The sequence below is a fragment of the Pangasianodon hypophthalmus genome, chromosome 14 (assembly GCF_027358585.1).
Source record: "Pangasianodon hypophthalmus isolate fPanHyp1 chromosome 14, fPanHyp1.pri, whole genome shotgun sequence".
NCBI classification, from domain to species: domain Eukaryota; kingdom Metazoa; phylum Chordata; class Actinopteri; order Siluriformes; family Pangasiidae; genus Pangasianodon; species Pangasianodon hypophthalmus.
Window position 1 is genome coordinate 1614108 of NC_069723.1, and position 27958 is coordinate 1642065.

The 27958-nt window shown below is 42.4% G+C and overlaps 1 protein-coding gene and 1 long non-coding RNA gene across 4 annotated transcripts in view; one reads left to right on the forward strand and one right to left on the reverse strand.

Moving 5' to 3' along the window:
- The window catches only part of LOC117599072 (uncharacterized), a 16824-nt gene extending 698 nt beyond the window's left edge, over nt 1-16126 (reverse strand). The window contains exons 1-5 of one of the 2 annotated variants that reach the window (XR_008303611.1): nt 15642-16126; nt 14257-14377; nt 9216-10222; nt 4655-4767; nt 1-4252 (exon numbers count right to left, since the gene is read on the reverse strand). The exon at nt 1-4252 is cut by the window's left edge and continues 698 nt beyond it. This is a non-coding gene — a long non-coding RNA (uncharacterized LOC117599072). Of the gene's footprint in view, nt 4768-9215; nt 10223-14256; nt 14378-15641 lie in introns of both variants that reach the window. The other variant, XR_008303610.1, reaches the window with a different exon arrangement.
- Nucleotides 1-27958, forward strand: part of fgf12b (fibroblast growth factor 12b) — a 29348-nt gene extending 1390 nt beyond the window's left edge. Inside the window, exons 1-5 of one of the 2 annotated variants that reach the window (XM_026943399.3) lie at nt 7859-8086; nt 18035-18145; nt 23196-23299; nt 23733-23931; nt 24025-27958. In XM_026943399.3, the coding sequence (XP_026799200.1) occupies nt 7981-8086; nt 18035-18145; nt 23196-23299; nt 23733-23931; nt 24025-24155 (651 nt within the window). In that variant the 5' untranslated portion in view covers nt 7859-7980 and the 3' untranslated portion in view covers nt 24156-27958. Of the gene's footprint in view, nt 1-7858; nt 8087-18034; nt 18146-23195; nt 23300-23732; nt 23932-24024 lie in introns of those variants that run through there. The other variant, XM_026943400.3, reaches the window with a different exon arrangement.

Here is a 27958-nt window from a genome sequence, read left to right on the forward strand (position 1 = left end):
GTGTGGCGTAGTGGTAATCTTCCAAACCCTGCAACTTTGATAACCAGTGAAAGATAACTGGAGCTAATCAGAAAGTGTGTTTGATATATTGTGTATACATTAGGAGATTATCTTAACACACTAAATCAGCTTATTACGCTATTACTTCGGTGTTAATAGCTGGATAAATAACTGCTGGTGGTGCAGTGGTGTAGCATTACCACCTGACAGCTTCAGGATCCCAGGTTTGACCCTGTGCTCGGGTAAATGCTGGTTTAAACCTGAAGCATGACTTTGCGTGTGAGTCCAGAAGCAGCGGCGACGTGAGCGGCATTGTTCACATGCTCACACCTGTATACACCTGTGTACACTTTATATACATCTACAGGATTAACAACAAAGGCATGTCAGATCTTAAACATCCCAATCCAAGTCAAACTGTAACGTTTCTGGATTTCACCCTCAATCATGTTAAACACACTGATAAACTCTGTCTTTTTTTAAGAAAAACTTTGTGCTGTCGTCGTGATTGTTGCCATGAGATGCATCTCAAAAAATCAAAAGCATTCAGAAGTATTTACTAATCTAGAAAATCCAAAGACTGGTACGCAAAACTTTTTTAAAATGAAAACACTAACCATAATAAAAAATAATAACGGTTAGTGTTATTAGGATAGTACTATGCGATTTAAGACATTTAGGTTTTAAGTGTAACTACGCAATTTAAGTTTGTTTAGTTAGTTAAGGACACAGTGTCACATGGTGCTATACTGCCCCCCACTGTTTACACTGATGTTGCACCATGTAGACATGTCGCCTACACACACACACACACACACACACACACACACACACACACGCATGCAAGTGGCGCTCCAAATGACAGCAGGATTTATTTATTTTTTTAGGTTTTTCATTTATTTCACGATCTAAGCAACTGAATTTCTGCTGTCAACAGTGACAGAACGTCCTTGATAGCGTAGACTGCGGATAGAGTTATGTACAGCCCCACACGCCATTTGAATACACGTGAATATCGAGATTAAAATCATGCAGAATGTGTGTATGAGGCTGTGGGTGTTCCACTGCTAATGCTTGTAGATGTGTTACGAATTTGAAGCTCTACATATAGTTAAAAGACATCCTTTGGGAAGGCACATCCAATATCCTGGAGATGTATGTGGTGTTTTCTACCTTCTCACAAAACCAAAATCAAGTGTAGACACGTTAGGTGTGTGTTAACGGAAAATAGACACCATAACAAACCAAGTGAGAGTAAAAAGTGCTCACTCCCGCAAATCTTTTTGGGTCCCAGTCCTAATGTGACTAACTAAACAAATGTACCAGTGATGTGTTCTTAGCCAAACAAAAGTGATAAACTGTACACTCATCACTGTGTTTTGAAAGGTTATGAAGACCGGAATGATGACGGACTAAAAAAAAAAGGGGGTTTGTCACCTTCCTAGTATGTTCCCTATGAGCCTGTCAGAAGGAAAAAAAGAACGTAAGCCGAGCTGCTCTATCCCAGTGACAGCCACACCTGGTGTAAAGCCTTACTTTTTATTCCCATGTGTCACATGTCATTATTTATTTTTATAAACAGGTTAGTGGTGTATATCATTAACATTCAAAACGTGATTTGGACACTTTACGTCTATGGGTATGCTCAACCACGTCTAAAAAGTTTCTGTCACATCATCAGAGTGTGTTAAAGTATAAAGGAAAATATATAACATTTTTCATTTTTCATTATATACAGTCATTGGAGTTTTTGCCTTTCTTCAGCCATTTGTACATAAATTTATAAATAAATCGGTGACTTTGTGCATGCTTTGTGTATGTAACATCAGGTAGATAACATCCTAAACGACTACAACTGCACAGCGCTTCGGCCATTAAATACAGGAGGAGATTGGCACCTTCCATACGCATACGTCACAGCTGTCAGCCAATGAGAGTTGCCGTATTGAAATAAGGGCTTACAGGGACTACACAAAGAAAAAAAATTAGTTATTAGTCAGAGAAGCAACCAACAGGCCACTCATCATGATGCTACCACCACCATGCTTTACTGCAGAGATGGTGTTCTCAGGGTGAGAAGCAGAGCTGGGTTTCTGACAAATGTTGCATTTTGTGCCTCCAACATGCCTACTGGCAAACTTCACACGGGATTTCATATGGCTCGCAACTCTGGCAGCTTTGTGGAATGACATCCAGGCTATGGATGTCCTATAAACAGCTCTTTTTTCCCATCTGAGCTGTGGAACCACGTACACTAAACCCTAAATTGTTACTTCAGTATCTAATATTAACCTTGAACTGCTAAACCCTAATCTTTAAACCAAATTGCTAACCACTAAATGATGTGCTTAACCTGCTTTAACCTCTGTACTGTGTTTGTGTGCGTAACCTGAGTTGTGTGGACAGTGTGTTACGCTGCTGTGGTTATTGATTCTGGCTTTAAGTTTCAAACAGTCGATCATCTCACCCGAAGCCACCCAAACACATGCAGAAGAGATGCCAAGCCCTGGCCGCCGTAGACGATGTTTACAGTTGTGTTGCTGTTGTGGTCTGATGACTGACAGAGTTAAAGCGGGAATCTGCAGCCGATCCTGCACTAGTGAGGATTCTTATAAGTACTCTTCACACCAGGGTTCTGTAATTTTGAAGAAGTGTAATTTTAAAGGAAGTAGCTGCAAGCTTGATGAGTTTGTTCCTTCTGGTGGCTGTATCTATGGTGAAGAAGTAGGTTGATGGATTTCAAAAAAAGACTGAGTGCAAGACAGGAGAAATTTCCGTGGTCCTCTCCTTAAGTACCTTTGCCTGGATGCAGTCTGGACCAGGGTTGCATTTCCTCTTAAAAGGAGCAAGATCCATTAGCACCGAGATTCTTAAGGCCTGCAGCAGCTCCTCACATTCCTCTGAGCAGTTAAGGACAACAAACCATGCATGAAAAAATTCATTCATTTAAATATTTAACATGCATTTAAACATGAGATCATTCACTGTTGCTATGCACAATAATAATAATAATAATAATAGTAATAATAATAATAATAATAATAATAATAATAATAATCTATATATATATATATATCACTGTTAAAATGCAGCTCAAAGTACTTTACAGTATGAAGTAAAAAAAAAAAGAAAAAAGAAAAACAACAAAAAAAAATGTCAAAATTAAAATAGAAAAACAAGCAGATATTATAAATGCAATGAATAAATGTGGTGACAAAAAAGGAAAATGCTAACAATATAAAATTTAAAAATAGCTGTTGCAAAAAGAAAAAGGATTAAAAGTACAAAAATTAAAATATTATAATGGGCCAGGGAAGGCAAATAATAAAAGAATAAAAGTAAAGAATAAAATAAAAGTTAAATGCCAAACTAAAACAGTTTTTATACATATGTAGCTGTTTGTTTTTTTTAAACTCCGTGATACAGTAGATGGAGTCTGGCGAACGTTTATTGGTAATGTTTTCTGGATCTTTAGGGCATTAAAACAAAAAGCTGCTTCACCTTTCTCACATTTTGCTTGTTTGATCCAGATGGCAAAAATAACTATGGCTACATCCTGTGCTAATTCCATTAGTCCAGCTCCTGTTTCAAATCTAAGCCTGAGTCTGGCACAATCACTCAGGCCATATACTGGAAGTGATTAAATAAACATTTGCAAAGTGATGGAATTCCAGCTGAGATCATTCGGCTCGGCTCACCAATCAGATCGGACGCCTTCGTTCACAACATAGAAAGATAAGATAAATAGCCTACATCTGACTAGATTAATTGCATCACTTTATTTTCCTGTCGATGCTGAACCAGGAAAAGAATAATTAAAAAGTCAGAATGTTTGACTGCATTGAAAAAAAAGAGTACAAATCAAAAGATACAATGAAAAAACACCTCAGACAAAAAGATTCAGATTTACAGTAAGGAATAAAACACAAAGTGAGAGCTGTTATAGGAGAATAATTACTGACGTGATGGTGTGATGCGGCCCAGTGCAAAGTGACCCGAAGTGTTTTATTCCTCTTATATCACAGCAATTTGACAATTATTACAAGTTTTATACTTTAAATATCAACACATTGTACATTTTATACATTTATAGCTACATCTATGACATCTGTTGTGGAACATCCGTGAGACAAGTTACTTCCTGTTATCGCTTAACTATAAAAAAAGTCGTTCTCTCACCAGCCTCGCTTTTTTTCTTCTATTTAAGTAAAAGAAATAATGCAGCCTTCATGTTTCCATCTTGAAGAATTTCCTACATCGGAAAAAAACATAGTTACAGCTTGACCGCTGATACTGTAGATCCTTCCAAAAATGCTAAATACATATTTAACTCTTATCAACAATTACACACATTTTTTTATTTGTTTATGTGCCATACAAGTCCATGTGTCAGTTTGTATTACAGAAAGTGAGAATGAGCGCATTAATGGAGTTACAGCCGGAAGTACTGTCAGAGCTGCTGTTTTAGAAAATTAATCAACACCTTCTGATCAACCAGAATCGAGAATTCAACAGTGATGGGGTATACATTTATTTAATTACTACACAAGGCCATAAAAAAAATCAGACGTGACCTAACCATAAAAGTAGAGTAATAATAGTAACCCATAACACGGCCAAAGAATTAAAAAGAACCATTTAAATAATATATCACCTTGAGATCAACCTGAAGCTTTTAAACAATACGATGTTCAAGTAGCGCATTCTGGAACTGAAGAGATTTGTACAGAACTTATAGTTCCAGGTCATTTCTTGTGCAGCTGCCACCTGAAAACGTATGATTTATGTAGTAATTGAGATAAAACATCTTCATTTAAAGACACACACACTTCATCATTGTGTCCCCAGCATTATTATGAAGCCGGTCTTCTACATAATACAGACATCAAACAACATGGAAAATGTTATAATGTTCACAAACAAGAATGGTATGGCATCGTTGTTCCTCTTTCGGCTGCTCCCATTAGGGGTCGCCACAGCAGATCATTGGCCCGTGTATTTGATTTGGCGCAGTTTTTACGCCGGATGCCCTTCCTGACACAACGCTCCCCAGTTTTATCCAGTGGCTGGGGTGGTTCCCTGGCTGGGAATTGAACCCAGGCTGTAGCAGTGAAACTGCTGTGACCTAACCACTAGTCCTTCATGAATCCAAGAACATTATAGCATTAATTTAGTTAATTCAGTTTACTTTATTAATATGATTTCCAACTGACTTACTAATTCCAGTATAGTGCAGTGCAGCAGATTTCCAAACTCTGTGCTTATATGTAAATACCGAGATGTGGCAGTAGAGGAACTCAAGGCTGACTTGCCTCCCTCTGAGTTTTGAATCAACTAACATTACTCATATAAGTTACTAGCTTTAACTGGAGGTGAAAGTGACCAATGATGACATGACCAGCGCAGGCACCACCAGTTTAACCGAGGGACTGTGGTATGCTTTTATTTCCTGCCACTTTAAAACATTATTCTTGTTTTTGGTTCCTACATTTACATTTACAGCATTTAAAAAACTGCCTTGCCCATAAAGATTTACAGAAGTGCTTTGTAGTCTCTATCAAAAATATATTCTGCTGCTAGCACAAATAGATCAGAGTCAGAGAATAGTATTAAGCTAAAACCTTGTTAGAGAGGAGTTTGTACCAGTGAGTTGGTACAGCAACAAAAACTGTACAAGTCGAGGTTTTTAGTGCACAAGGTTTAGGGAAGAGGTTGGTCTTCAGTCTTCATTTGAAGACAGCCATTGACTCAGCCAGGGGAAGGTAATTCCACCAACTGAGTGCTAGTACAGATAAGAGGCGTGATGCATGTCTCTTGAGGGATGGGGGGTCAATTTGAGCTGTGCTAGAGGCTTGAAGGGAAAGTGATGCAAAACAGGGTTTGGTAAGTGCCTTCAGATGGCTTTGTAGACAATCATCAGGCAACTACAGGAAGTCAGTGGAGGGAGGACCAACATGGGGTGATGTTGGAGAACTTTAGGAGATTGAAAACAAGTTGTGTAGCTGCATTCTATATCAGTTACAAGAGTCTGATGGTGTTCAGGGGAAGACCTGCCACAAACACCTGAGTGACCTCTGTGGAAAGAAACACCAGATCTTCCTGATGCTGTAAAGGAAACCTGCATTAGATGAGTCAGGTAATCAATAAGGACAGAGTGTTGGTTGTGCAGAACTACCCCAAGGTTGCATGTGCTCTCAGATGGTGTGATCCAAGTGTTCTCAAGATCATGAGATCTTGACCTGAGGATGTATCTACAGCGATAAACAGCAAGTCAGTCTTGCTGGGAATTAGTGTCAGGTGATGAGCTGCCACTCATGATGAGTATGCAGGATGAGTATCTGTGCAGAAAAATGAGCACCTGAAGGAGGAAAGGAGAAGATGAGTTGAGTGTCATCAGCATAGCAGAGGTATGAAAAATCACGTGAATAAATGACCTCACTGAGAGTGTGGGTATTCAGATACAATAGAAGAGGACCAAGCATTGAGCCTTGTGGGACACCAGTGGGGAATCTGCATGGAGCAGATGTGGATCTCCTCCATGTCACCTGATATGACCGTTCTTCTAGGTAAGAAGCAAACCACCACCATGCTATGCTACTAAAGGATCATGACGATGGACAGGAGAAGTTTGTGATTGACTATGTTGAAGGCTGCTGAGCCTTCAAGAAGGATGAGGACGAGTGATAGATTGACATGTTAATTCCTAGTTGCTGCTTCTCAATCAGCTTGTGAGACTCAACGTACTGTATAGCGGCTGTGTTTTCCCTGCAAATAGATGGCAGTGATCATAAAGAGCAAATGTTTTACAGTCATTCTAACACTAGTAGACAGTGATGCACTGCACTGATCCGTTTTAGTTTTAGCAGTAAGCCATCTGACTTTTTGCGTGATGCTAGGTAGAATGTTTGAGTATAAAAAGAAGTATAAGGAAGACATCAGATGAATATGATGTAAAAACTGTTCATGGACAGTCACTTTCACTTCCAGTTTTAGAAATTGAAAAATTAATTCATTCCTTTGTCTACAGTAGCTGCTTTATCCTGGCCAGGGTTGCGGCAGATCCAGAGGCTATTCCATGAACACTAGCCATGGGTCGGAAGAGACCCTGGATGGTACACCAGTCCATCACAGGGCACTATGCACACACAGACCCATTCACACCTGGGGCAATTTACAGTCACTAATCCACCTTTCTTCACCAGAGAACCTGGAGAAAGTCAGGTACATGAACATAAGGAGAACATGCACAGACAGTAACCAAGCTCACAACTGAACTGGGGCCCCTTGAGCTGTCAGGTGGCACTGCTATCTACTGAAGAATATTTAATTTACTAACGAAATTCAACAATAAAATTGTTTGCAGAGTGTTTTAATAGAGGGAACAGCAGCTTGTTTATCACCCCACCATTACATCCGCCCCCTTGTCCTCTTGGTATTACAGTTAATTATTGTAAAATATGACCAGTAGTTTTATCTGTCAAACAGTGAGCTCGCAAAAGGGTACACAGCCTGTTTCATGAGGAAGGTTTCTGTCCAATCAGGATGTGACACACTGCAGTATTCTACGTTCTTTCTATTTTACACTGATTGGTATTCTACTGTATTCTAATTTATACTAGAGAGTTGGATTTTGATATCAATATCACCCCTGCGTTTCATTTCGGTGGAGGCTGTCTAGGTAGGCTTCAAGCTTGGACAGAGATAGTGTCACAGTCACATCCTCACAGTGTGTGTGTGTGTGTGTGTTAAGCAGTCTCAGGAATTTCCTTGTGCAGCACTTCTCCCGTGTAAACAGCGTTAATAATAGCTGCTCTAACGCAAGACACATCTCGGTTACACACACACACACACACACACACACACACACACACGGTCTATATACAGTAGTGGGGACTGGTACGTCTTGTAGGCAAGTCAAGGACTTGTACGTACACACGCGCACACACACACACACACACACACACACACACTCAGAACAGGATGACGCGGTTTCTTGGTGCGTTCCGACGCCTTCTGTCTCGTGACAAAGCAGAGGAAGGAGATGAAGAGGAGGGCACAAAGAAGAAGAGTGACACAGCTGCATCTGGTCAGACACACACACACACACACACACACACACTTATTTTGCTGACTTAACAGTGTTATCCATGGTATCTAAAAGAAGGCATGTTTAATACCATTTTTCATTCAGTATTTTATTATGAAGTGTTTGTAGCTATCACACTAGCTAGCTATTTAGTTACTAGCGTAATGTACTGCTAGTCAGCTAGCTATATTTAATACCCTATTTCATGGAGCAGTTAGCTAACTCTTTATGATTACATTTACATTTATTCATTTGCCAGACACTTTTATTGAAATAATTTCATATTTAAATAGTATGATGACAGAACCGTCTTGTAATGCTAAGTACTTTACGAAGCATAAAAATACACAAACTAAAAATAATTTGCAGTTCATTTTGACACGAATGACGAACATGTGACCTTGGTGTAAGCAATGTAGTTAACCATGTGGATGAATTTGGTCTGTGAAACAGTATCTATGAGGTCAGGGGAGACATCTTGGACTAAAGACCCTGTTGGACGCTCCAACATGCTAGTTTTAGCATTAGCTTATCGTTACCAAAGGAGAAGTAGCCTTTGGCTTTGTGCAGATTTTGGCAAGAAAGGATTTATGTAGTGTTTTTAGAAATGGTCATCAAGAAAACCTACAAAGATTGTGTGTTCGGTATTGTTAGAGATTAGATGCCGCGAGTGGCTTTTACCTCAGGTGATGAGACAGAGAGTGATGTAGATGATGCTGAACTCATTTCTCATTGTAAACATATAATTCTTTACAATTTGGCAGGAATGTTCTTTATTATATTATATATTATATACTATATTATATTAACTTGTCACTTACATGTATTTGTAACTTTCTCAGGAGCTTTCGTAGGATATAGGGGTGTGACGCAATGGCAGTATCTTTATCTGTATAGTGCTCAAAATATTTGTATGTTTATGGCTAGAAGTGGGTGTGGTCTAGACAGGAAGTGTTATATATATATGTATATATGTATGTATGTATGTATGTATATGTTAACCCTACCACTATACTGCCTGGAAACACTGAACAAAGAAACATCCTGGGAATAAAAAGTCAGCATTTCTTTAAATTATAAAAACACTTAGTAATTTGCAGAACATAATATCAGAACAGAGGAACATTACCAGTAATCAACTCCTGAACTTGTTCCTCAGCTACTTCACTCGAATTAATACTTGGTCTCCACAAGATGTCCTGTGGAACTTTCCGGCAAGCTTTCTATTTACTGTGAATATACTAAGGAGCTCTTTCAAAAAAAAAAAAAAAAAAATCAGGATAATCATGTTTATGGTTAATATTTTTATCAGACTTTTTTTTTTTTTCGGGTTTCCAGAAAGTTCAGAAAAGTTCACAGGACACGGTATGAGAATCTGCTATGAAGCTGGGATGCACTTACAGTGCTGCTGAGACATTTCATTATAATGCCTGTGTGATTTCCTGGAAGATTTTCTTTCAATAATGCTGGAGAATGATCATTTAAGAACGACAAAAAAACACGCACAATGCACAAATTAAGATTTTTTTGAATGAATTAACCCCAGCAGAGATTTGCTGACCTGTGATTTTGCACAGTTTTTACCCTAGATGCCTTTCCTGACACAAGTCCTCCCCAATTTTATCCGAACTTGGGACCAAATGTGCTGTTATGTGCATGTTGGTTCCCTGGCCAGGAATTGAACCCGGGCCGCACTATTGAGAGCGCCGAGACCTAACCACTAGTCCTCCAGGGACTCTGGCAAACCACTGACAATAAACAACAACAAAGAATTGCATGCCTCCTGTTTCTGAATGAACATTGTGATTGTGCTGTGAGCTCAGTGAAGTATGAACATAAAAATCTCCCACTTGCACAATTTTTTATAGTGTCTTGTGGCATTCCAGTCCCGACGCTCACCTGTAGTCTCAACCTGATGCCGTGTGAACCTTTCTGGCAAACTTTCTTTAAAAAAGAAAGAAAGAAAAGAAAAAGAATACTGCACCTACTGTTCTGTTGCAGCAGGGGGCGTGGTCGAGTGTCGGACGGAGAGGAGGCGGGTCGAACCGGCAGGTGACGCGTGATGAGTCTCACTGCGTCTTATTACCACCAGCCTACTTGTGTGTGTTTCTTTGTGCTTTCAGTGACTGCCATGAGCTAGAGAGAGACAGAGAGAGAGAGAGAGAGAGAGAGAGAGAGAGAGAGAGAGGGAGTGGCATAGCTGGTGGAGCTTGCAACACACACACACTCACACACTCACTCCCACGGACAGAGCATGATCTTGACCTTGAACGAGGGGAAAAGCCGCAAGCTAGTGACGGCCCCTTTTGGGTTGCATTTCTGCAATTTTTTTTTTTTTGAGTTCTGGAAGTGTGCCGAAAAGCTGAAAGTAAAAGAGAGCCCGGAGTCTTCCTCCGCACCCATACACACCTGGTTCTACATATTCTTATCTCCATTGTCCATTTGTATTTGTTTAGAATGTATAATCTGTTCAATTCACATTCATCTACATCCTTAGTACGATCTAAACATTTTTCAGCACTGGATTTTCATTTATACTCCATTTCTTCATTTGTATCCAGCTTGGTATCCATCACAATGTGGCCCAATGTGACCGTAGACTGAAATTAGAAGAATATCGAGGCTTTATGTATTTATGAGGACCTGCTTAAGTTGTATTGCAATATAATGTAATAAAAAAGGTTGTTCTGTCTACCAGAGCAGGACGCTCCATGCATAGCTAGATATATGAGATCTCATAGTGGACATTGTTACAGTCTGTGTACACACCATGTGCACCATATATACACACCATGTGCCATACTCTAGTTCAGTAAGGTGAGTGTATAATCAGTGCACTTACATGAAGATGTTCACTTGAACTATGTGCTTCCTCTGCAGAATACTCTGTGGTAGGATGAAAGCACTCTCACTTTTTTAATTATTAATAAATTTCCCTGGCTTGTCCCAGAAAAAAAAAATATTGCATTGGGCATGGAGCCTTAAAATGGCTGATGTTCTAGTATGCGCACTAATTAGCGTTCAAAGTGTGAGGGTTAACCGCGATTTGTTTTTATTAGACCGTATTATATGAACGTATCTGACGTCACGGGAGTGAATGTCATTTTTTACGGCGTGAATAATAACATGGCTGCTGCGAGAGGTGTGCGGTCAGTGTAATGCTCTGTACTGGCTTTAATGTGAAGCTCGGCTTGGCTTGCTGATCAAAGTGGAGTGTAGGGTAGATGTGTGTGTGTGTGTGTGTGTGTGTGTGTGAGAGAGAGAGAGAGAACCGTGTGCTGCTGATGCTGGCAGTAATCGAGACTCAACCCTGTATAAAAATACACTAATAAATATATCATTTTCATTCTCCTGTTTCTCACACCATTCTTTCCATCTCTCTCTCTCTCTCTCTCTCTGTCCTCCATCTCTGTCTTTAATCTGGTTTTATGGCACCCTTGGCTCCTAGGAGGCTTGAGGCTGCAGCATATCTTAGCTTCTCTCTCTCTCTTCGTGTGTGTGTGTGTGTGTGTGTGTGTGTGTGTGTGTGTTGGCATCTGCCAGATTGTGCCTCACATAAATGAATAAACATCTGGCTTTCTGCTGCCACCATGTGGCCATCATTGCCTTCACACCCATTATAAATCAGCTAATAGAGTGTTCAGGGTGGTACAGTGGTGCAGCTCCAAGGTTTCCACTTCCGTCCTGAGCTCGGGCTACTCAGCGTGTCCTTGTCCGGTTTCCTTCCACCTCCTGAAAACATGCCAGTAGACGGATTTGCTGTTCTAAATCATCAGATGTGAATGTCTGTGTTCCTGACTTCCAGTATTCTTGGGATAGATTCCATATCCACTGCGACCCTGACCATGGAAATGACGCTTACTAAAAATGAATGAATGAATAATATTGTAAATTTCAGTCCCATCTCTTTAATATGTTAGTGTTTATACTCATTTAATTTAATATAATCCACTAAGGTGCATTGTGTAGAATTTGAGCTCTAGTAGCTACGGGGTAAACTACAAAAACACAGGAATCATTTGTGCACTATTTGACCCCGCCTCCCATCCATGCCCATGCACATAAAGCACCACCTCCCAGAATCTACTCTGACCAGCGTTCGTCAGACAGCAACGTTAATAACTAGGTAAAAGTTCCATCGTCTCATTTTACTCCAGAGCAAACTCAAAAAAGGCCTCTAGACACTGCTAGACGCATCAAGACACTGCTAGCATGATTAGCAAAACGCTGGCTTCTGGATCTATTGCCTGCTGGAAGCCGTGCAGAGCGTGACCTACAATATCGTGGAGGTGATCGACACTAAGATCACAAATGTTCTGGAGACAAATGATAATCAGTGGCCAAGATCCCAGGTAACATATTCAAGAGAGAATGGAAACAGACCTGTAGCACGGATGATACTAGAATACAAGGACGGGTACAAGTTATGGCTGAAAGATTTAAAGATTTGGAAAATCCCAGTCGTAGGTGTAATGTGCGCATACTGGGCTTTTCAATCCTCTGAAAAGTGTCTTCATTGGGTTTGATGTGTAATGAGAGACTGTAAATGTAACAGGACAGTTCCCTAAGGTGACGCTGCAGTCCAGTGGGCAGGTCACCAAACCTCTAACCTGCATGCATGCGAGCTTCAACAACTCCAACAGATTTGGCTCAAAGGTATTAGAAGCAGAGGAAAAGTTAAAGAACATGATTCTCACCATGTTCCCTGGTCCTTCTGCTTGGGAAAAAAGTTCCAGACTAATAAAACCCTGAGAATCTTAAGGTGCTGTGGTACTGGCCTTTCAAATGTTGGCCTTCATTATGTGGCATGTCAGCCACAGGTCAGAACTCTCCAAGGTATGACTGACGGTTTTGGGTGGCTCGTCCTGTCCAAGGCGGCAGGTTGGAGCCATCTTGCACCAGGGTGCTGATCATCAGCATCTTTTATGATTACATTTTTATGAAGACATTTTTAGCCTCAAAAAGCCTACAGCATCCTAGTAAAATTAAAGAATCAGTGAGACCTGGGCAAAAACTGTTTTGGTATCAATGTGGGACCAAATACACACAGACAACACACTCTCTGTTTTGGTAACACACACACGTTTAGTTTCTTATCTTTCTGAGGATTATCCATTGACACAATTATTGCCGTAACAAATAGCTAAATAATGCTGACGAAATGTCCGTATAAGGTCAAAACTATCCAGATATTAGTCAGATAGTCACACTAGTCAGATATTCCTATCCTTATGGGGTACATTCGGTCTGCACCAACACACACACACACACACACACACACACACACACACACACACACACACAGAGTCTCTGTACTGTCCACTAGATGGCAGCACAGCTATATCTACTGCAATAAACACACATTCTCAGTTTCTCTTTGCATCCATCTTTCCTCATCTCTCTTCTCATCTTTTTCTCTCTGTCACACACGTCAACTTGCTGTCCTCTCTCACAGATGTGTGTATGCAAGGTTACTGGCAGAGTTTCAGGTTAATTCATGCCACAGCCAATGATTCCACTGGTGTGTGTGTGTGTGTGTTTGTGCGAAGATTTTTGATCGATTTCCAATCTGCACCATCAGGGGTCAGAGGAATGACAGTGCTGATCTGCCCCGTGCTCTCATCCTCTCACACACACACACACACACACACACACACACACACGCGCGCGCACAAACACACTGCATGTGTATTTAAGCCAGTGGTGGTGCGAGAATATTGTGTATGTAACTTTTTCAAATTGTGTCCACTATTAAAACAAAATATTAACCACATTCACGGTTTAATGTTAAACGCTCGATTCTGATTGGTCGGAAGGTGTTGATAACTTTCCTATAACAGCAACTCTGACGATAAAAAATTATGCAATTTGTTCTACTACGTTATCGTTTCTACGGCAACGAATTACACAGGGACCTGTATGGCAGATGCTCCACATAATCTAAGACTAATATTTAAACGAACGGATTTAAACGACGCGTGTAATTGTTATTACGGTGAATTTTCACTGTAAGGAGTCTCCAGTTTCAGTGCTTCGTAAACGCTAATCGTTAATCAGTAATTTTAAGCCAGACTCAGACTGTTCCAGACTGCTCTGTCGTCTAGCTGTCAGTAGAGACGACGTAACGGTTACATACCAACTACCTGAATCTTAGTCATTAGCATACTTACAACATGTCCGTGTTTCCTTGTTGCCTAGCAACAGTGTTCTCACGGCGTATTCGAATGATGATCGTGTTGTGTTTGGCTGCGAGGCTGCTGTTTCCATCCGCGCTCGCCTCCAGTGACAGCTCTGCAATGCAAACGCAACATCAAGTCAAGCGTTACGTTATGCATGTCCCAAAATGGAGGCATCCCAGGATTTTTTTTTTTTTATTTTTTTTTATGGAAGCCTGAAAAAAAGAAAAAGTTTGTGTTTCATACATATATATATATATACATATATAAGTGAGGTGGCGACTCGGGTGACCATCCTGTAGCTCCGGTCTGGTACAAACACACATCAAGCAGTTTTTATCCTACTGAGTTCCATTCTCAGTCATACATACAAAAGTAAGTGTGTGTGTGTGTGTGTGTGTGTGTGTGTGTGTGTGTGTGGGATAATCAGCGTGTTCTGATGAGTGTATGTGGGTCACACTGACTGGCCTCTTTAATAAAGACAGAACAGAAACGATCTTGCAGCACTTTGTGTTACTCACACACTCAACCTCTTACACACACACACACACACACACACACACACACAGTTACAGAAACACACACATAGAGGGCGCTTTCATCTCACTACTTATACACTTACACACTTAGCAGAATGGGACTAACTCACACGCAGGGACTGTTAAGCAAGTTAAGCGATAGGTTATAGATAATCATCATCATCATCATCATCACAGTATGATTTGGGACACATCCACTATATAGGCCACATAAACACCCATCATTTCAGCCCCAAACCGCACACTGTCTCGTGTAAATGCCACGGTGCGTTGTGTGTATTCGATAGTCACTCAGTTTCGGGTGCGTTGAGGTATTTAAAACGTCTAAAGGATATTTTCAGACATGTCCATGAAAGGGCCATTCATCACTAGAATCGTGCGCTAAGTAGTGAACAAGATTCGTCACTTTTTGTAGCTGGAAGACGGAACGAATGTCCATTCAGTCCACCTTTAAACACCATCGCTGCTTAACGCGAGTTAACAAGTGACATCACGACTCACGTGATGATTTCAGCGATGAGTGTGTGGGAGCTTGTGTTTCTGTCTTACTGGGGACCAAATGTCCCCACTAGGACAGGAATTGCTGACAGTTTGGAGCTTGTGGGGACATTTCGCAAATCCCTGCTAGGAGAGCTCCTTTTTTTTTTTAATATTAAAAACTGCAGCTTTTATTAAAAAAAAAAAAAAAAAAAACTAAAATAGCCAAAAGGTAAAAGTTAGGGTTTATATTTAGGTGTAGCATAGGATTAGTTTAAAATGATGTCAGTGAAAGGTCGTCATAAGGATAGTGAGATAACAGTGTGTGTGTGTGTGTGTGTGTGTGTTTCACATGACTATTACCTTCAGCTGAAGATGCTGGCTGTTCAGTTTCTCCTCTGAGCTTTGCACATCTCCTCCTGTTTCTCTCTCTCTCTCTCTCTCTCTCTCTCTCACACACACACACACACACACACACACACCCTCCCTGTCTTCTCCTGTCTCTCACTCCTCCGGTTCTCCAGGTTTAGCTGACTGTGTGAGCCGTTATCAACATGCATGCGGGAGGGAGAGAGCAGCACGCGCACTCGGTCACCGGGCTCGCGCTTTAAACCCGTGCGGAAGAAAGCGCGCTCGTTAGTCGGTTAACAGCTCGCTGCAAGGCTTTAATCAACACGTGAGTGCGCGCGTGGCTGACTCTGTCATGATCCAGAGCGCTCCGCCGGAGCTCCATGCACTCTCCGCGCGCATGCACGCGTGACCGGAGCCGCTCCTGTGTGCACCGTCGCCTCGTTGTCCGCGCGCGAGCGATACATGGCCGCGGCTATCGCGAGCTCGCTCATCCGGCAGAAACGGCAGGCGCGCGAGTCCGGCAGCGATCGCGGGGCCGCCTCCGCGCGCCGCTCGAGCCCCGGTAAAGAGGCGCGCGCGCTGTGCGGCAGGCGCCTGTACGGGCTCTTCAGCAAAGTGCGTTTCTGCAGCGGCGGGAAGAAGCGGCCCGCGCCACGGAAACCAGGTCAGTCCACGCACAGGGGGGAAGCGGGGCGGGGGGAGCACGCGCTCCATATAAACACACTCTTTCGTGTGTGTGTGTGAGAGAGAGAGAGACATTTGCAGTCAGTTACAGTTTTCATCTTTGCACACAAGTCTTTAACAGCACCTTTAGTGTGTGTGTGTGTGTGTGTGTGTGTGTGCCAATAGACACACACTGTAAAGCTTTGCTCTGTGGATCTTCACACTTAGACCCAAGACAAAAACTTTACACTTCATCTTCAGTAATCACTTTATCCTGCTCAGGGTCAGAGTGTGTCCCAGCAACACCGAGAGCGAGGTGGGAATACACCCTGGATGGAACGCCAGTCTATCACAGCGCGCACACACACACACACACACACACACACACACACACACACTCACACTCATTCACAACATCTCGAGGGTATTGTAGCACAACCAGTCCACCTACTGCCATGTTTTTGGAGATAGGAGGAACCCGGAGGAAACTCACAGGAACGCGGGAAGAACGTGTGAACATGTAACACTCCACACACAGTAACCCGAGATCAGGATCGAACCCTGAAGCTGTGACGCAACCCGCTGCGCCTCCACCACCTGCAAATATTAACAAAAAAAATTACTCAGGTTTGAATTCGAACTGGAACTCGTATCAATTTCCTCATCGCTTCCAGCTTCCTGCTACAATTCCACGATTCAGATTTGGGAGGCGGAGCCTACGGGGATGATGCTACGCTGTTTGCATGAACAAAAAAAGTGAAATTTGCGTCTTCGTCTTATTTTCTATTCATTTCTATCGTGCGCAGTGGGACGTGTGGGAAGAGGTAGTGCTGGAAACATAATATGTCAAGAAAAAAAAAATTTCTTCAAGCGCAGGTATAAAACAGGAATCAGAAATCAGAGCCAGCACAGAATGGCACCAAATCTAAAGTTTTTATAATTTTATTTTAGATTTAATTCGTTCACCGATTCCTTTTTAGGTGAAGCCAAAATGGATAATCTTATACTTATATATATATTTTTACGTTACGTATTTATTAGTAGTATTTTAATGAAGTGTATTTGCAGCACAGAAATCCAGAACACGTTGTACCTTTGCAGCACTCCAGCTCTGTCCTCTGCCTTAGTTTGCAGCTTGCATGTCAGAAAATGCCACCCACAACCCATAACACATAGCATGTTTGATTCACTTCCTGGAGTTGGGCTGAATCAGAGATGAAGTGTATTTTCAGTGTGGATTTGGGAGTAGGAAGCGCTTTTTTTGTGAGTACAGGTGGTTTTGGTTCCCACACGACTTTGTTTGCTGTGTTCACCTCAATCTAAATGAGCCGCGTTGAGTTGCAACAGCTGGACGTGATCTTACACGTGAGCGCTCATATCTATCAGTAGCATTACAACAAAACTATTAGAGTTAAGCAATGTGTTATATCACGAGGTCACGTCGATGGCATGGTTTCTCGTCTCTTTTAAAGACATTTGGTGGTTGGGAGAAGGATGGTAGAGTAAGTAATCCATCTGCAACTGATGACGTGGTAGAGATGTGTTTGAAAAACATCAGGGAAAATGGAGATGAAATCTAGGAGGCGTGTCATTCTGTGTAATCATCTGATGTGACTGTCATTGCATGAATCTACAGCCTAGGCTAGAAAGAAATCAGCCCCAGCTTCACTGTGTACTAGTAAATACGGTTCAACAAAACTGACATCAGTGAAGAACTGGATGTGTGTGTGTGTGTGTTACAGAGCCACAGCTGAAGGGGATTGTGACAAGGCTGTTCAGCGAACAGGGGTTTTACCTGCAGATGAAACCAGATGGAACCATTAATGGGACCAAAGATGAGAACAGCGACTACAGTGAGTCCACACACACACACACACACACACACACACACACACATTAGCATCTTCTGTACTGTCATCATCTTCGTCATCTCTTTCCATTTATTTCTGCACTGTGACATTGAGGCATCGAGCTTAGCACAAGTGTGAGCGTGTGTGTGTGTGTGTGTGAGCGTGTGTGTGTGTGTGTGTGTGTGAGCGTGTGTGTGTGTGTGTGTGTGAGCGTGTGTGTGTGTGTGTGTGTGTGGCTGCTTGAATTCCCTTTGTGTCCTCTAAGTGAGGAAATCTGAGCTGAGATCCAAAAAGGAAACTGGAGATCTGGAACACTGAAAGTTCGAAACGTCACCAGAGCTTCAACAAGTCAAGGTCAGCTCTGACCCCTGACCCCTGACCTCTGACCAGCGAGAATGAGGAGTGCTGAAATGCATGCACAATGAGAGAAACACCTCCACACTCCACATCAGGCAGAGAAGCACCTCATCGTTGTCTATCGGGGGATTCGGATGCACCCACGCATGTTAGCGTTATCAGTGCAATTCACATTAGCATCGCCTGCAGGTTTCGCCTTCCTGCTTTTGTGCTACAGCAATACAGTGTTTAGCAATTTTCTACAGATAATCAGAGCACCAGTGAATAGTTCAGCCAAGAATCCCTTGCTCTTCCAGCCCAAGAAAGAGAGAGAGAGAGAGAGAGAGAGAGCGCCACGATTGAGCCTCTGGGCATTCTCATGTAACACTGAATTGTTTATTTCTGACAGCAGTTGGCTAAACTTGTTTTGTCTAAAGTGAGAAAAATCGATGGTGAGGACACCTAAACCATGATGCTATTCATTTTTGAGACATTTAGACAAAATAACAGGAAATGTTCATGACATTTCATAAAAGGAAATGTTATAGAGATATGTCGTTATCATAACAGGAAATGTTACAGAGATAAGGATTTGATTAGCATCAGAGATTCAGAATGAGCTAGCAAAGAAACAACAGTCTTACACATCTATAGTCTAAGTTAGCTATAGAGCAACAGTGTTACAAAGCTATGGCACTACAAAGGTACATTGTTACAAAACTACAGTGCTACATTGTTAAAAAACTGTGGAGCTATGAAGCTATACTGCTACAGTACTACTGAACCACAGAGCTACAGTGTTACAGCTCTGCAGAATTGCAGTGTTACAGAGCTACAGTGTGACAGCTGCGTGTTACAGAGCTACAGTGTGACAGAGCTACAGTGTGACAGAGCTGTGTATTACAGAGCTACAGTTTGACAGAGCTGTGTGTTACAGAGCTACAGTGTTACAGGGCTACAGTGTGACAGAGCTGTGTGTTACAGAGCTACAGTGTGACAGAGCTGTGTGTTACAGAGCTACAGTGTTACAGAGCTACAGTGTGACAGAGCTGTGTATTACAGAGCTACAGTTTGACAGAGCTGTGTGTTACAGAGCTACAGTGTGACAGAGCTGTGTTACAGAGCTACAGTGTGACAGCTGTGTGTTACAGAGCTACAGTGTGACATAGCTGTGTGTTACAGAGCTACAGTTTGACAGAGCTGTGTGTTACAGAGCAACAGTGTGACAGAGCTGTGTGTTACAGAGCTACAGTGTTACAGAGCTACAGTGTGACAGAGCTGTGTATTACAGAGCTACAGTTTGACAGAGCTGTGTGTTACAGAGCTACAGTGTGACAGAGCTGTGTTACAGAGCTACAGTGTGACAGCTGTGTGTTACAGAGCTACAGTTTGACAGAGCTATGTGTTACAGAGCTACAGTTTGACAGAGCTGTGTGTTACAGAGCTACAGTGTGACAGAGCTGTGTTACAGAGCTACAGTGTGACAGAGCTGTGTGTTACAGAGCTACAGTTTGACAGAGCTGTGTGTTACAGGGCTACAGTGTGACAGAGCTGTGTGTTACAGAGCTACAGTGTTACAGAGCTACAGTGTGACAGAGCTGTGTATTACAGAGCTACAGTTTGACAGAGCTGTGTGTTACAGAGCTACAGTGTGACAGAGCTGTGTGTTACAGAGCTACAGTGTGACAGCTGTGTGTTACAGAGCTACGGTGTGACAGAGCTATGTGTTACAGAGCTACAGTTTGACAGAGCTGTGTGTTACAGAGCAACAGTGTGACAGAGCTGTGTGTTACAGAGCTACAGTGTGACAGAGCTACAGTATCACAGAGCTACAGTGTGACAGAGCTGTGTATTACAGAGCTACAGTATGACAGAGCTGTGTGTTACAGAGCTACAGTGTGACAGAGCTGTGTGTTACAGAGCTACAGTATCACAGAGCTACAGTGTGACAGAGCTGTGTATTACAGAGCTACAGTATGACAGAGCTGTGTGTTACAGAGCTACAGTGTGACAGAGCTATGTGTTACAGAGCTACAGTGTGACAGAGCTGTGTGTTACAGAGCTACAGTATGACAGAGCTGTGTGTTACAGAGCTACAGTATGACAGAGCTGTGTGTTACAGAGCTACAGTATGACAGAGCTACAGTGTGACAGAGCTGTGTGTTACAGAGCTACAGTATGACAGAGCTGTGTGTTACAGAGCTACAGTATGACAGAGCTGTGTGTTACAGAGCTACAGTATGACAGAGCTGTGTGTTACAGAGCTACAGTGTGACAGAGCTACAGTGTGACAGAGCTGTGTATTACAGAGCTACAGTGTGACAGAGCTGTGTTACAGAGCTACAGTGTGACAGAGCTGTGTGTTACAGAGCTACAGTGTGACAGAGCTACAGTGTTACAGAGCTACAGTTTGACAGAGCTGTGTGTTACAGAGCTACAGTTTGACAGAGCTGTGTGTTACAGAGCTACAGTGTGACAGAGCTGTGTGTTACAGAGCTACAGTTTGACAGAGCTGTGTGTTACAGAGCTACAGTGTGACAGAGCTGTGTGTTACAGAGCTACAGTGTGACAGAGCTACAGTGTTACAGATCTACAGTTTGACAGAGCTGTGTGTTACAGAGCTACAGTGTGACAGAGCTATGTGTTACAGAGCTACAGTATGACAGAGCTGTGTGTTACAGAGCTACAGTATGACAGAGCTACAGTGTGACAGAGCTACAGTGTGACAGAGCTACAGTGTGACAGAGCTGTGTTACAGAGCTACAGTGTGACAGAGCTACAGTGTGACAGAGCTACAGTGTTACAGAGCTACAGTGTGACAGAGCTATGTATTACAGAGCTACAGTTTGACAGAGCTGTGTGTTACAGAGCTACAGTGTGACAGAGCTGTGTGTTACAGAGCTACAGTGTGACAGACCTACAGTGTTACAGAGCTACAGTGTGACAGAGCTGTGTGTTACAGAGCTACAGTGTGACAGAGCTGTTACAGAGCTACAGTTTGACAGAGCTACAGTGTTACAGAGCTACAGTGTGACAGAGCTGTGTGTTACAGAGCTACAGTTTGACAGAGCTGTGTGTTACAGAGCTACAGTGTGACAGAGCTGTGTGTTACAGAGCTACAGTGTGACAGAGCTACAGTATCACAGAGCTACAGTGTGACAGAGCTGTGTATTACAGAGCTACAGTATGACAGAGCTGTGTGTTACAGAGCTACAGTGTGACAGAGCTATGTGTTACAGAGCTACAGTGTGACAGAGCTATGTGTTACAGAGCTACAGTATGACAGAGCTGTGTGTTACAGAGCTACAGTGTGACAGAGCTATGTGTTAGAGAGCTACAGTTTGACAGAGCTGTGTGTTACAGAGCTACAGTGTGACAGAGCTATGTATTACAGAGCTACAGTGTGACAGAGCTATGTGTTACAGAGCTACAGTGTGACAGAGCTATGTGTTACAGAGCTACAGTATGATGGAGCTGTGTGTTACAGAGCTACAGTGTGACAGAGCTATGTGTGACAGAGCTACAGTGTGACAGAGCTACAGTGTGACAGAGCTACAGTGTTACAGAGCTACAGTGTGACAGAGCTGTGTGTTACAGAGCTACAGTGTGACAGAGCTGTGTGTTACAGAGCTACAGTGTGACAGAGCTGTGTGTTACAGAGCTACAGTGTGACAGAGCTGTGTGTTACAGAGCTACAGTGTGACAGAGCTATGTGTTACAGAGCTACAGTGTGACAGAGCTACAGTGTGACAGAGCTATGTGTTACAGAGCTACAGTGTGACAGAGCTGTGTGTTACAGAGCTACAGTGTGACAGAGCTATGTGTTACAGAGCTACAGTATGACAGAGCTGTGTGTTACAGAGCTACAGTGTGACAGAGCTATGTGTTACAGAGCTACAGTGTTACAGAGCTGTGTGTTACAGAGCTACAGTGTGACAGAGCTATGTGTTACAGAGCTACAGTGTGACAGAGCTGTGTGTTACAGAGCTACAGTGTGACAGAGCTACAGTGTTACAGATCTACAGTATGACAGAGCTGTGTGTTACAGAGCTACAGTGTGACAGAGCTATGTGTTACAGAGCTACAGTGTGACAGAGCTGTGTATTACAGAGCTACAGTATGACAGAGCTGTGTGTTACAGAGCTACAGTGTGACAGAGCTGTGTGTTACAGAGCTACAGTGTGACAGAGCTACAGTGTGACAGAGCTATGTGTTACAGAGCTACAGTGTGACAGAGCTGTGTGTTACAGAGCTACAGTGTGACAGAGCTGTGTGTTACAGGGCTACAGTTTGACAGAGCTGTGTGTTACAGAGCTACAGTGTGACAGAGCTATGTGTTACAGAGCTACAGTGTGACAGAGCTGTGTGTTACAGAGCTACAGTGTTACATTGTTAGTCACAGTCTTGCAGATTTGCTGTGTTACAGTGTACAGTATTCTCTATAAACAGTGCCCTTATTCTCTCCACTCGTGTACACTCATTCCCTCTCAATTGTTCTGTATGAAATCTCTTGTACCCTTCATCCTCCCTCCACACTCCTCCGCTCATCCCTTGCTCTCTTTCTGCCTCTTTCTCTCTCTTTATCTTGTGTTACATTTATTTTTTTTATTATTTTTTTCACTAAAAAACATGGACATTTTCATTTTCACTGAAAGGAGTTCATTGCATTAGTCTTTTTACGATCTCTCTCTCTCTCTCTCTCTCTCTCTCTCTCCAGCTCTTTTTAATTTGATTCCAGTGGGGCTGCGTGTTGTGGCCATTCAGGCTGTGAAGGCAGGGCTTTATGTGGCCATGAACGCTGAGGGATTCCTCTACACATCAGTAAGTGTGCCATCAGTTTGTCTGTGTCTATTGTGTGTGTGTGTGTGTGTGTGTGTGTGTGTGTGAGTGACATAAGCTGGTGTTATTCTGAGGTGTTAGAGTGTTAATTATGTCTGAATTTCTAAGTGATAATGAAGTTATACAGAGGTGTGTGCATACATGTGTGTGTGAATGTGTGTGTGTGTGTGTGTGTGTGGAGTTTATATAAAGATTTATAGACTTTTAATCAGAGAGTGTCTTTAATAAGATTGAGAGTTTTTATTTTTTTTTCTGTCAGCCATGAAAAAGAGTGATGGTGACTCAACATGGTGTGTGTGTGTGTGTGATTCATACCTGCAATAATGCGCTTAGATTTTTGACTTGCTCTGCCCCTCTCTCTCTCTCTCTCTCTCTCTCTCTCTCACTCTCTCTCCCCCCCCACACACACTCTCAGAATGTTTTTACAGCAGAGTGTAAGTTTAAGGAGAGTGTGTTTGAGAATTACTATGTGATCTACTCATCCACTCTGTATCGTCAACATGAGAGCGGACGCGCCTGGTTCCTCGGCCTCAGCAAGGACGGCATCATCATGAAGGGGAACCGTGTCAAGAAAACCAAACCTTGCTCACACTTCGTCCCCAGACCCATTGAGGGTGAGCACACACACTGACACACACACAGGGTTTCTGCGTCTCAACTCTTTACATTGTCTTGTCCTTACATTTTCTCCCTCTCGTTACCTGCAGTGTGTATGTACAAGGAGCCGTCACTGCACGAGTTAGAAGAGAAGCAGCGCAGCCGGAAAGACTCAGGGACGCCGAGCATGAACGGAGGGAATCAGCCGAACCCGGACTCGACTGAGCAGGACGGCTCATAGCTGCTCACTCACACCCTCACAAACTCACACAAACACACTCACAATCTCTCTCTCTCTCACACACACACACACACATATAGCACCTCACAGAGTTCACACCTCAACAGGAGAAAAATCACCCAACAAGAAAAAGCAGATTGAAATCTGCAATCCTGTGAATGTCTCAGAAAGGAAACAAAGAAAAAAGAAAAAAATTCCTGTATTTGAAATCAGGACATTTTATGCAAAGCCTGCGGAGTGTGTGTGTGTGTGTGTGTGTGGATGTTATACCTTGGACACGAAACGAAAATGCTGTGTGTATGTATGTGTGTGTTTGGAAGTTGAAGCTTTAAAGCCATGTACCAATCCTCACACGTCAATTTATGAATGCAAAAGCACCTTCATGCGCTTCTTTCTGTTCGTGTGTGCGTGTGTGTGCGTGCGTGCGTGTGTGTGTGTGTGTGTGTGTGTGTGTGTGTGTGCTGCTCTGATCATCGCTATCAATCGTCAGTCTCAGATTCTGCTCTCCAGTTGGCTTAAGTAGTGAACGGTCCTGCCTTGTATTCAGCTGATGGGCTGCACTGTGATCTCAGTGGACTTCAAATTGTCATCTCAGAAGTTCAGAAATATTTATAGTTATCATGCTTGTATTTATCTTTCCAAATGTTTGTTTGTATATAGCATGTTTGTATTTGGTAGCATTTTTCAAGATGTCTGCTTGAAGCTACGTTCACACTAGCAAGCGACAAATCACTTGTGTCGCTTGTGGGCGTGGCTTGTTCGGATATTTTCTTTAGTTCTTATGGAACGGTATTAAACAAAATGTATAGCCTACAGCCCACTATATGACTTCTACACACAACAAGTTACATGTAATGTACATTTCATGCTAGGCTTTGTGCTAGCTTCATTGGCAGATTAGCAGCACAAGCTAGTGTACAACCACGTACACTCACCAGAGGCACCAACGCTCTCTTCTTTCTTCCAAGCTTTATTTTTCTTCAGAATGTCGCTATACACATATAGTACATGACAGGATAAGTAAAATCCCGGTTATACGGATATGCGGAAGCTAATAGCAGGTAGGAACTAAAGGTAGGAACGTCGAACCACGTGAGATATAGGATTGGTCCCGAGAAATCGATGTTTGGATGTGTAACTAATTTGAACAGAATTGAGAAAATCTCGATAGTTGTGTAATCGCTTTGAAATCACTGTCGCGGAAATCGTGGCTCCGAGTCACCCGCATTCATAGAAAATGTATGGTCACCTGTTGCTTTGTCGCTTCCAGGTGTGAACATAAGGTAAGAAACTACAAATGACGTAAAAACGTAACAATTGTAGTTTGGTGGTTTGTAGCACCAGGGGTCGCGGTAGCTAGCACTGTTGCCTCGCACCTCCAGGGCTGGGGTTCGCATCCCGAGTCTGCCCTGTGTGCAGAGTTTGCGTGTTCCCCCTGCGCTTCGGGGGTTTCCAAAGACATGCGTTGTAGTCTAATTGGCATTTCCAAATTGTCTGTAGTGTGTGTGATTGTGCCCTGTGATGAGTTCGCACCCTGTCCAGGGTGTCCCCCACCTTCTGCCCCGAGTCCCCTAGGATAGGCTTCCTGTGAGCCTGTGTAGGATAAGCGGTACAGAAAATAGATGGATGGATGGATGGTTTGCAGCACCCTAGTGGGCTGTGTTGGAACTGCAGGCTATTGTATGTTCTGTTATTGTATTTTCTGAGTACTTCTGAGAAACTGGTGAGTCATTACTGGGGTTTTATTGGCGCATCAGTCGGATTATTAACAGATGATTAGTATGCATGTTAACAAAGATGCAGCATGTGTTGGCTTGTTGGCTTTGATTACCAAAGTCGGTTGTGCGTTACCGGTGTTGTTGGTTGTTGTGTGCTGCATGTTGTAAGAGCTCTGGTGTGTATAATTTATTCTAATTTTTTAAATGCATTTTGAAAATGCTCTTCTGCACTTTTAAGCCTCTGAATTTCATGAAAATATTTGAGTCAGGCTGCCTTGTTTAAATCCTTGGAGAAGAGGTCTAATCCGCATTGTGTCAATCTGTCTGAATTCTTCTTATCTGACTTTTCACTCATCACATCTGTCTTTGTATCTGATCTATCTCTGTCTGACACCTCTGGGTATTTTTCATCCCACTATAACTCGTCTCACCCCGTCTAATCTCTCCAGTCCGATCTCTCTATCTTGTTATCAGACTTATCACTGTCTTATTGTTTTCTAATAAGTTGGATCTAATCTCTCTGTCTGATATCTCTGGATCTAACCTCTCTGTCTGATATCTCTGGATCTAATCTCTCTGTCTGATATCTATGAATCTAACCTCTCTGTCTGATCTCTCTGTCTTATCATTTACTATGTGGTCTCTTCATGTTTGTACCTAATTTCTCACCATCTAATCTCTGTCTGTCTCTCTCTCCGTTTATAGCCTTTTCATGTTTGATTTATGTTCCTAAGCTCTCACCGTTTATTCTCAGCTTTATCTCATCTCATTGTCCGATCTTTTTTACGTCCAATCTTTTTTCTAATTGTCTGATCTCTGCATAAGTTTCTAATATATAACTGTCTGATTTCTCAACAGTATATTGCTCTGCATGCATCTTTTCATGTTGTATGCCTTTTTGTATGATTTCCATGTGTGGTCTCTTTAAATCTGATCAAATTCGATTACTCTTGTGTCACTCTTTGTAATATTGCTACATCAGATTTTTTTGTCCCATCCTATTTTTGTCCTGTGTATCCTTCCATGCCTACCATCTTGTTTATCCCAACATCTATCCCAGTGTCTAAACTATCAGAGACTGGGATAGATGTTGGGATATCATTGCTTCTAAAGTCTACATATCCAATCCTTCTGTCTGTCTGATCGCCGGGGTTAATCTCTTTCAGTCTGATTTCTCTGTATCTGCTCTCTTCCTCTCTCATCCCAGCATGTCTGATCTATATTTGTCCATGAACTTTTTATCTGATGTCTCTAATTTCACTCACTGTCTGAATTCATTGCATCTAACCTTGTCTTGATCAGATCTCAATCTTCTGTCTAATCATTACAAATGACAGATCATAGATCGTGAGAGATTAGATATGCAGAAATTCCCATTATCTCTTTTTTTATGTATTCTGTCTGTCTAATCTTTCACACTGAGAGACCAGACATGTCAGGGATCAGACACATAGACCTCATAGTGTCTATCTAATCTCTCACTGCCTGATCTCTCTTTCTTTAGTGTCCGATCTCACTGTCTGATCTCTAATGATTGTAAAAACTCTATCTGGAGTGTGTTTTCCTGCCAAAAGCACAGACTGCCCTTTAGACACAACCACCCACCCAAACACACACACACACACACACACACACACACACTAAGCTTGAATCTGATTTGCCACTGAGGTCACGGCGCATCATCTTATTGGTTAGATGAAAGAGTCACTCAGCAGTCCTTAGCCAATGGGGGCGAATTTTGTGAGAAGTCTTCCATTAGGAGAGCAGCACCAGCATCACTTGCACAGGTCAGAGGTCAGAGGTTATCGGGTTGGTGGAGTCTAAATAAAGATGTTCGTCTGGGATTGAGGAAAAGTTTTAATGATTATCGACTGCCTGAAGCTGACGACTGTCTGTTCGCAAAGCCAGAATGTTGATTTCATTAGTTAGTGTTTGCACTTTAATTAATTAACACATTGAAGATGTGTAATGTATAAATGTTTTGTGTGTGTGTGTGTGTGTGTGTGTGCGCGTGTGTGTGTGTGCGCGTGCATGACGCTGACCATCAGGATGACCAGATCATTTACATTAAAATACTGAAACCAA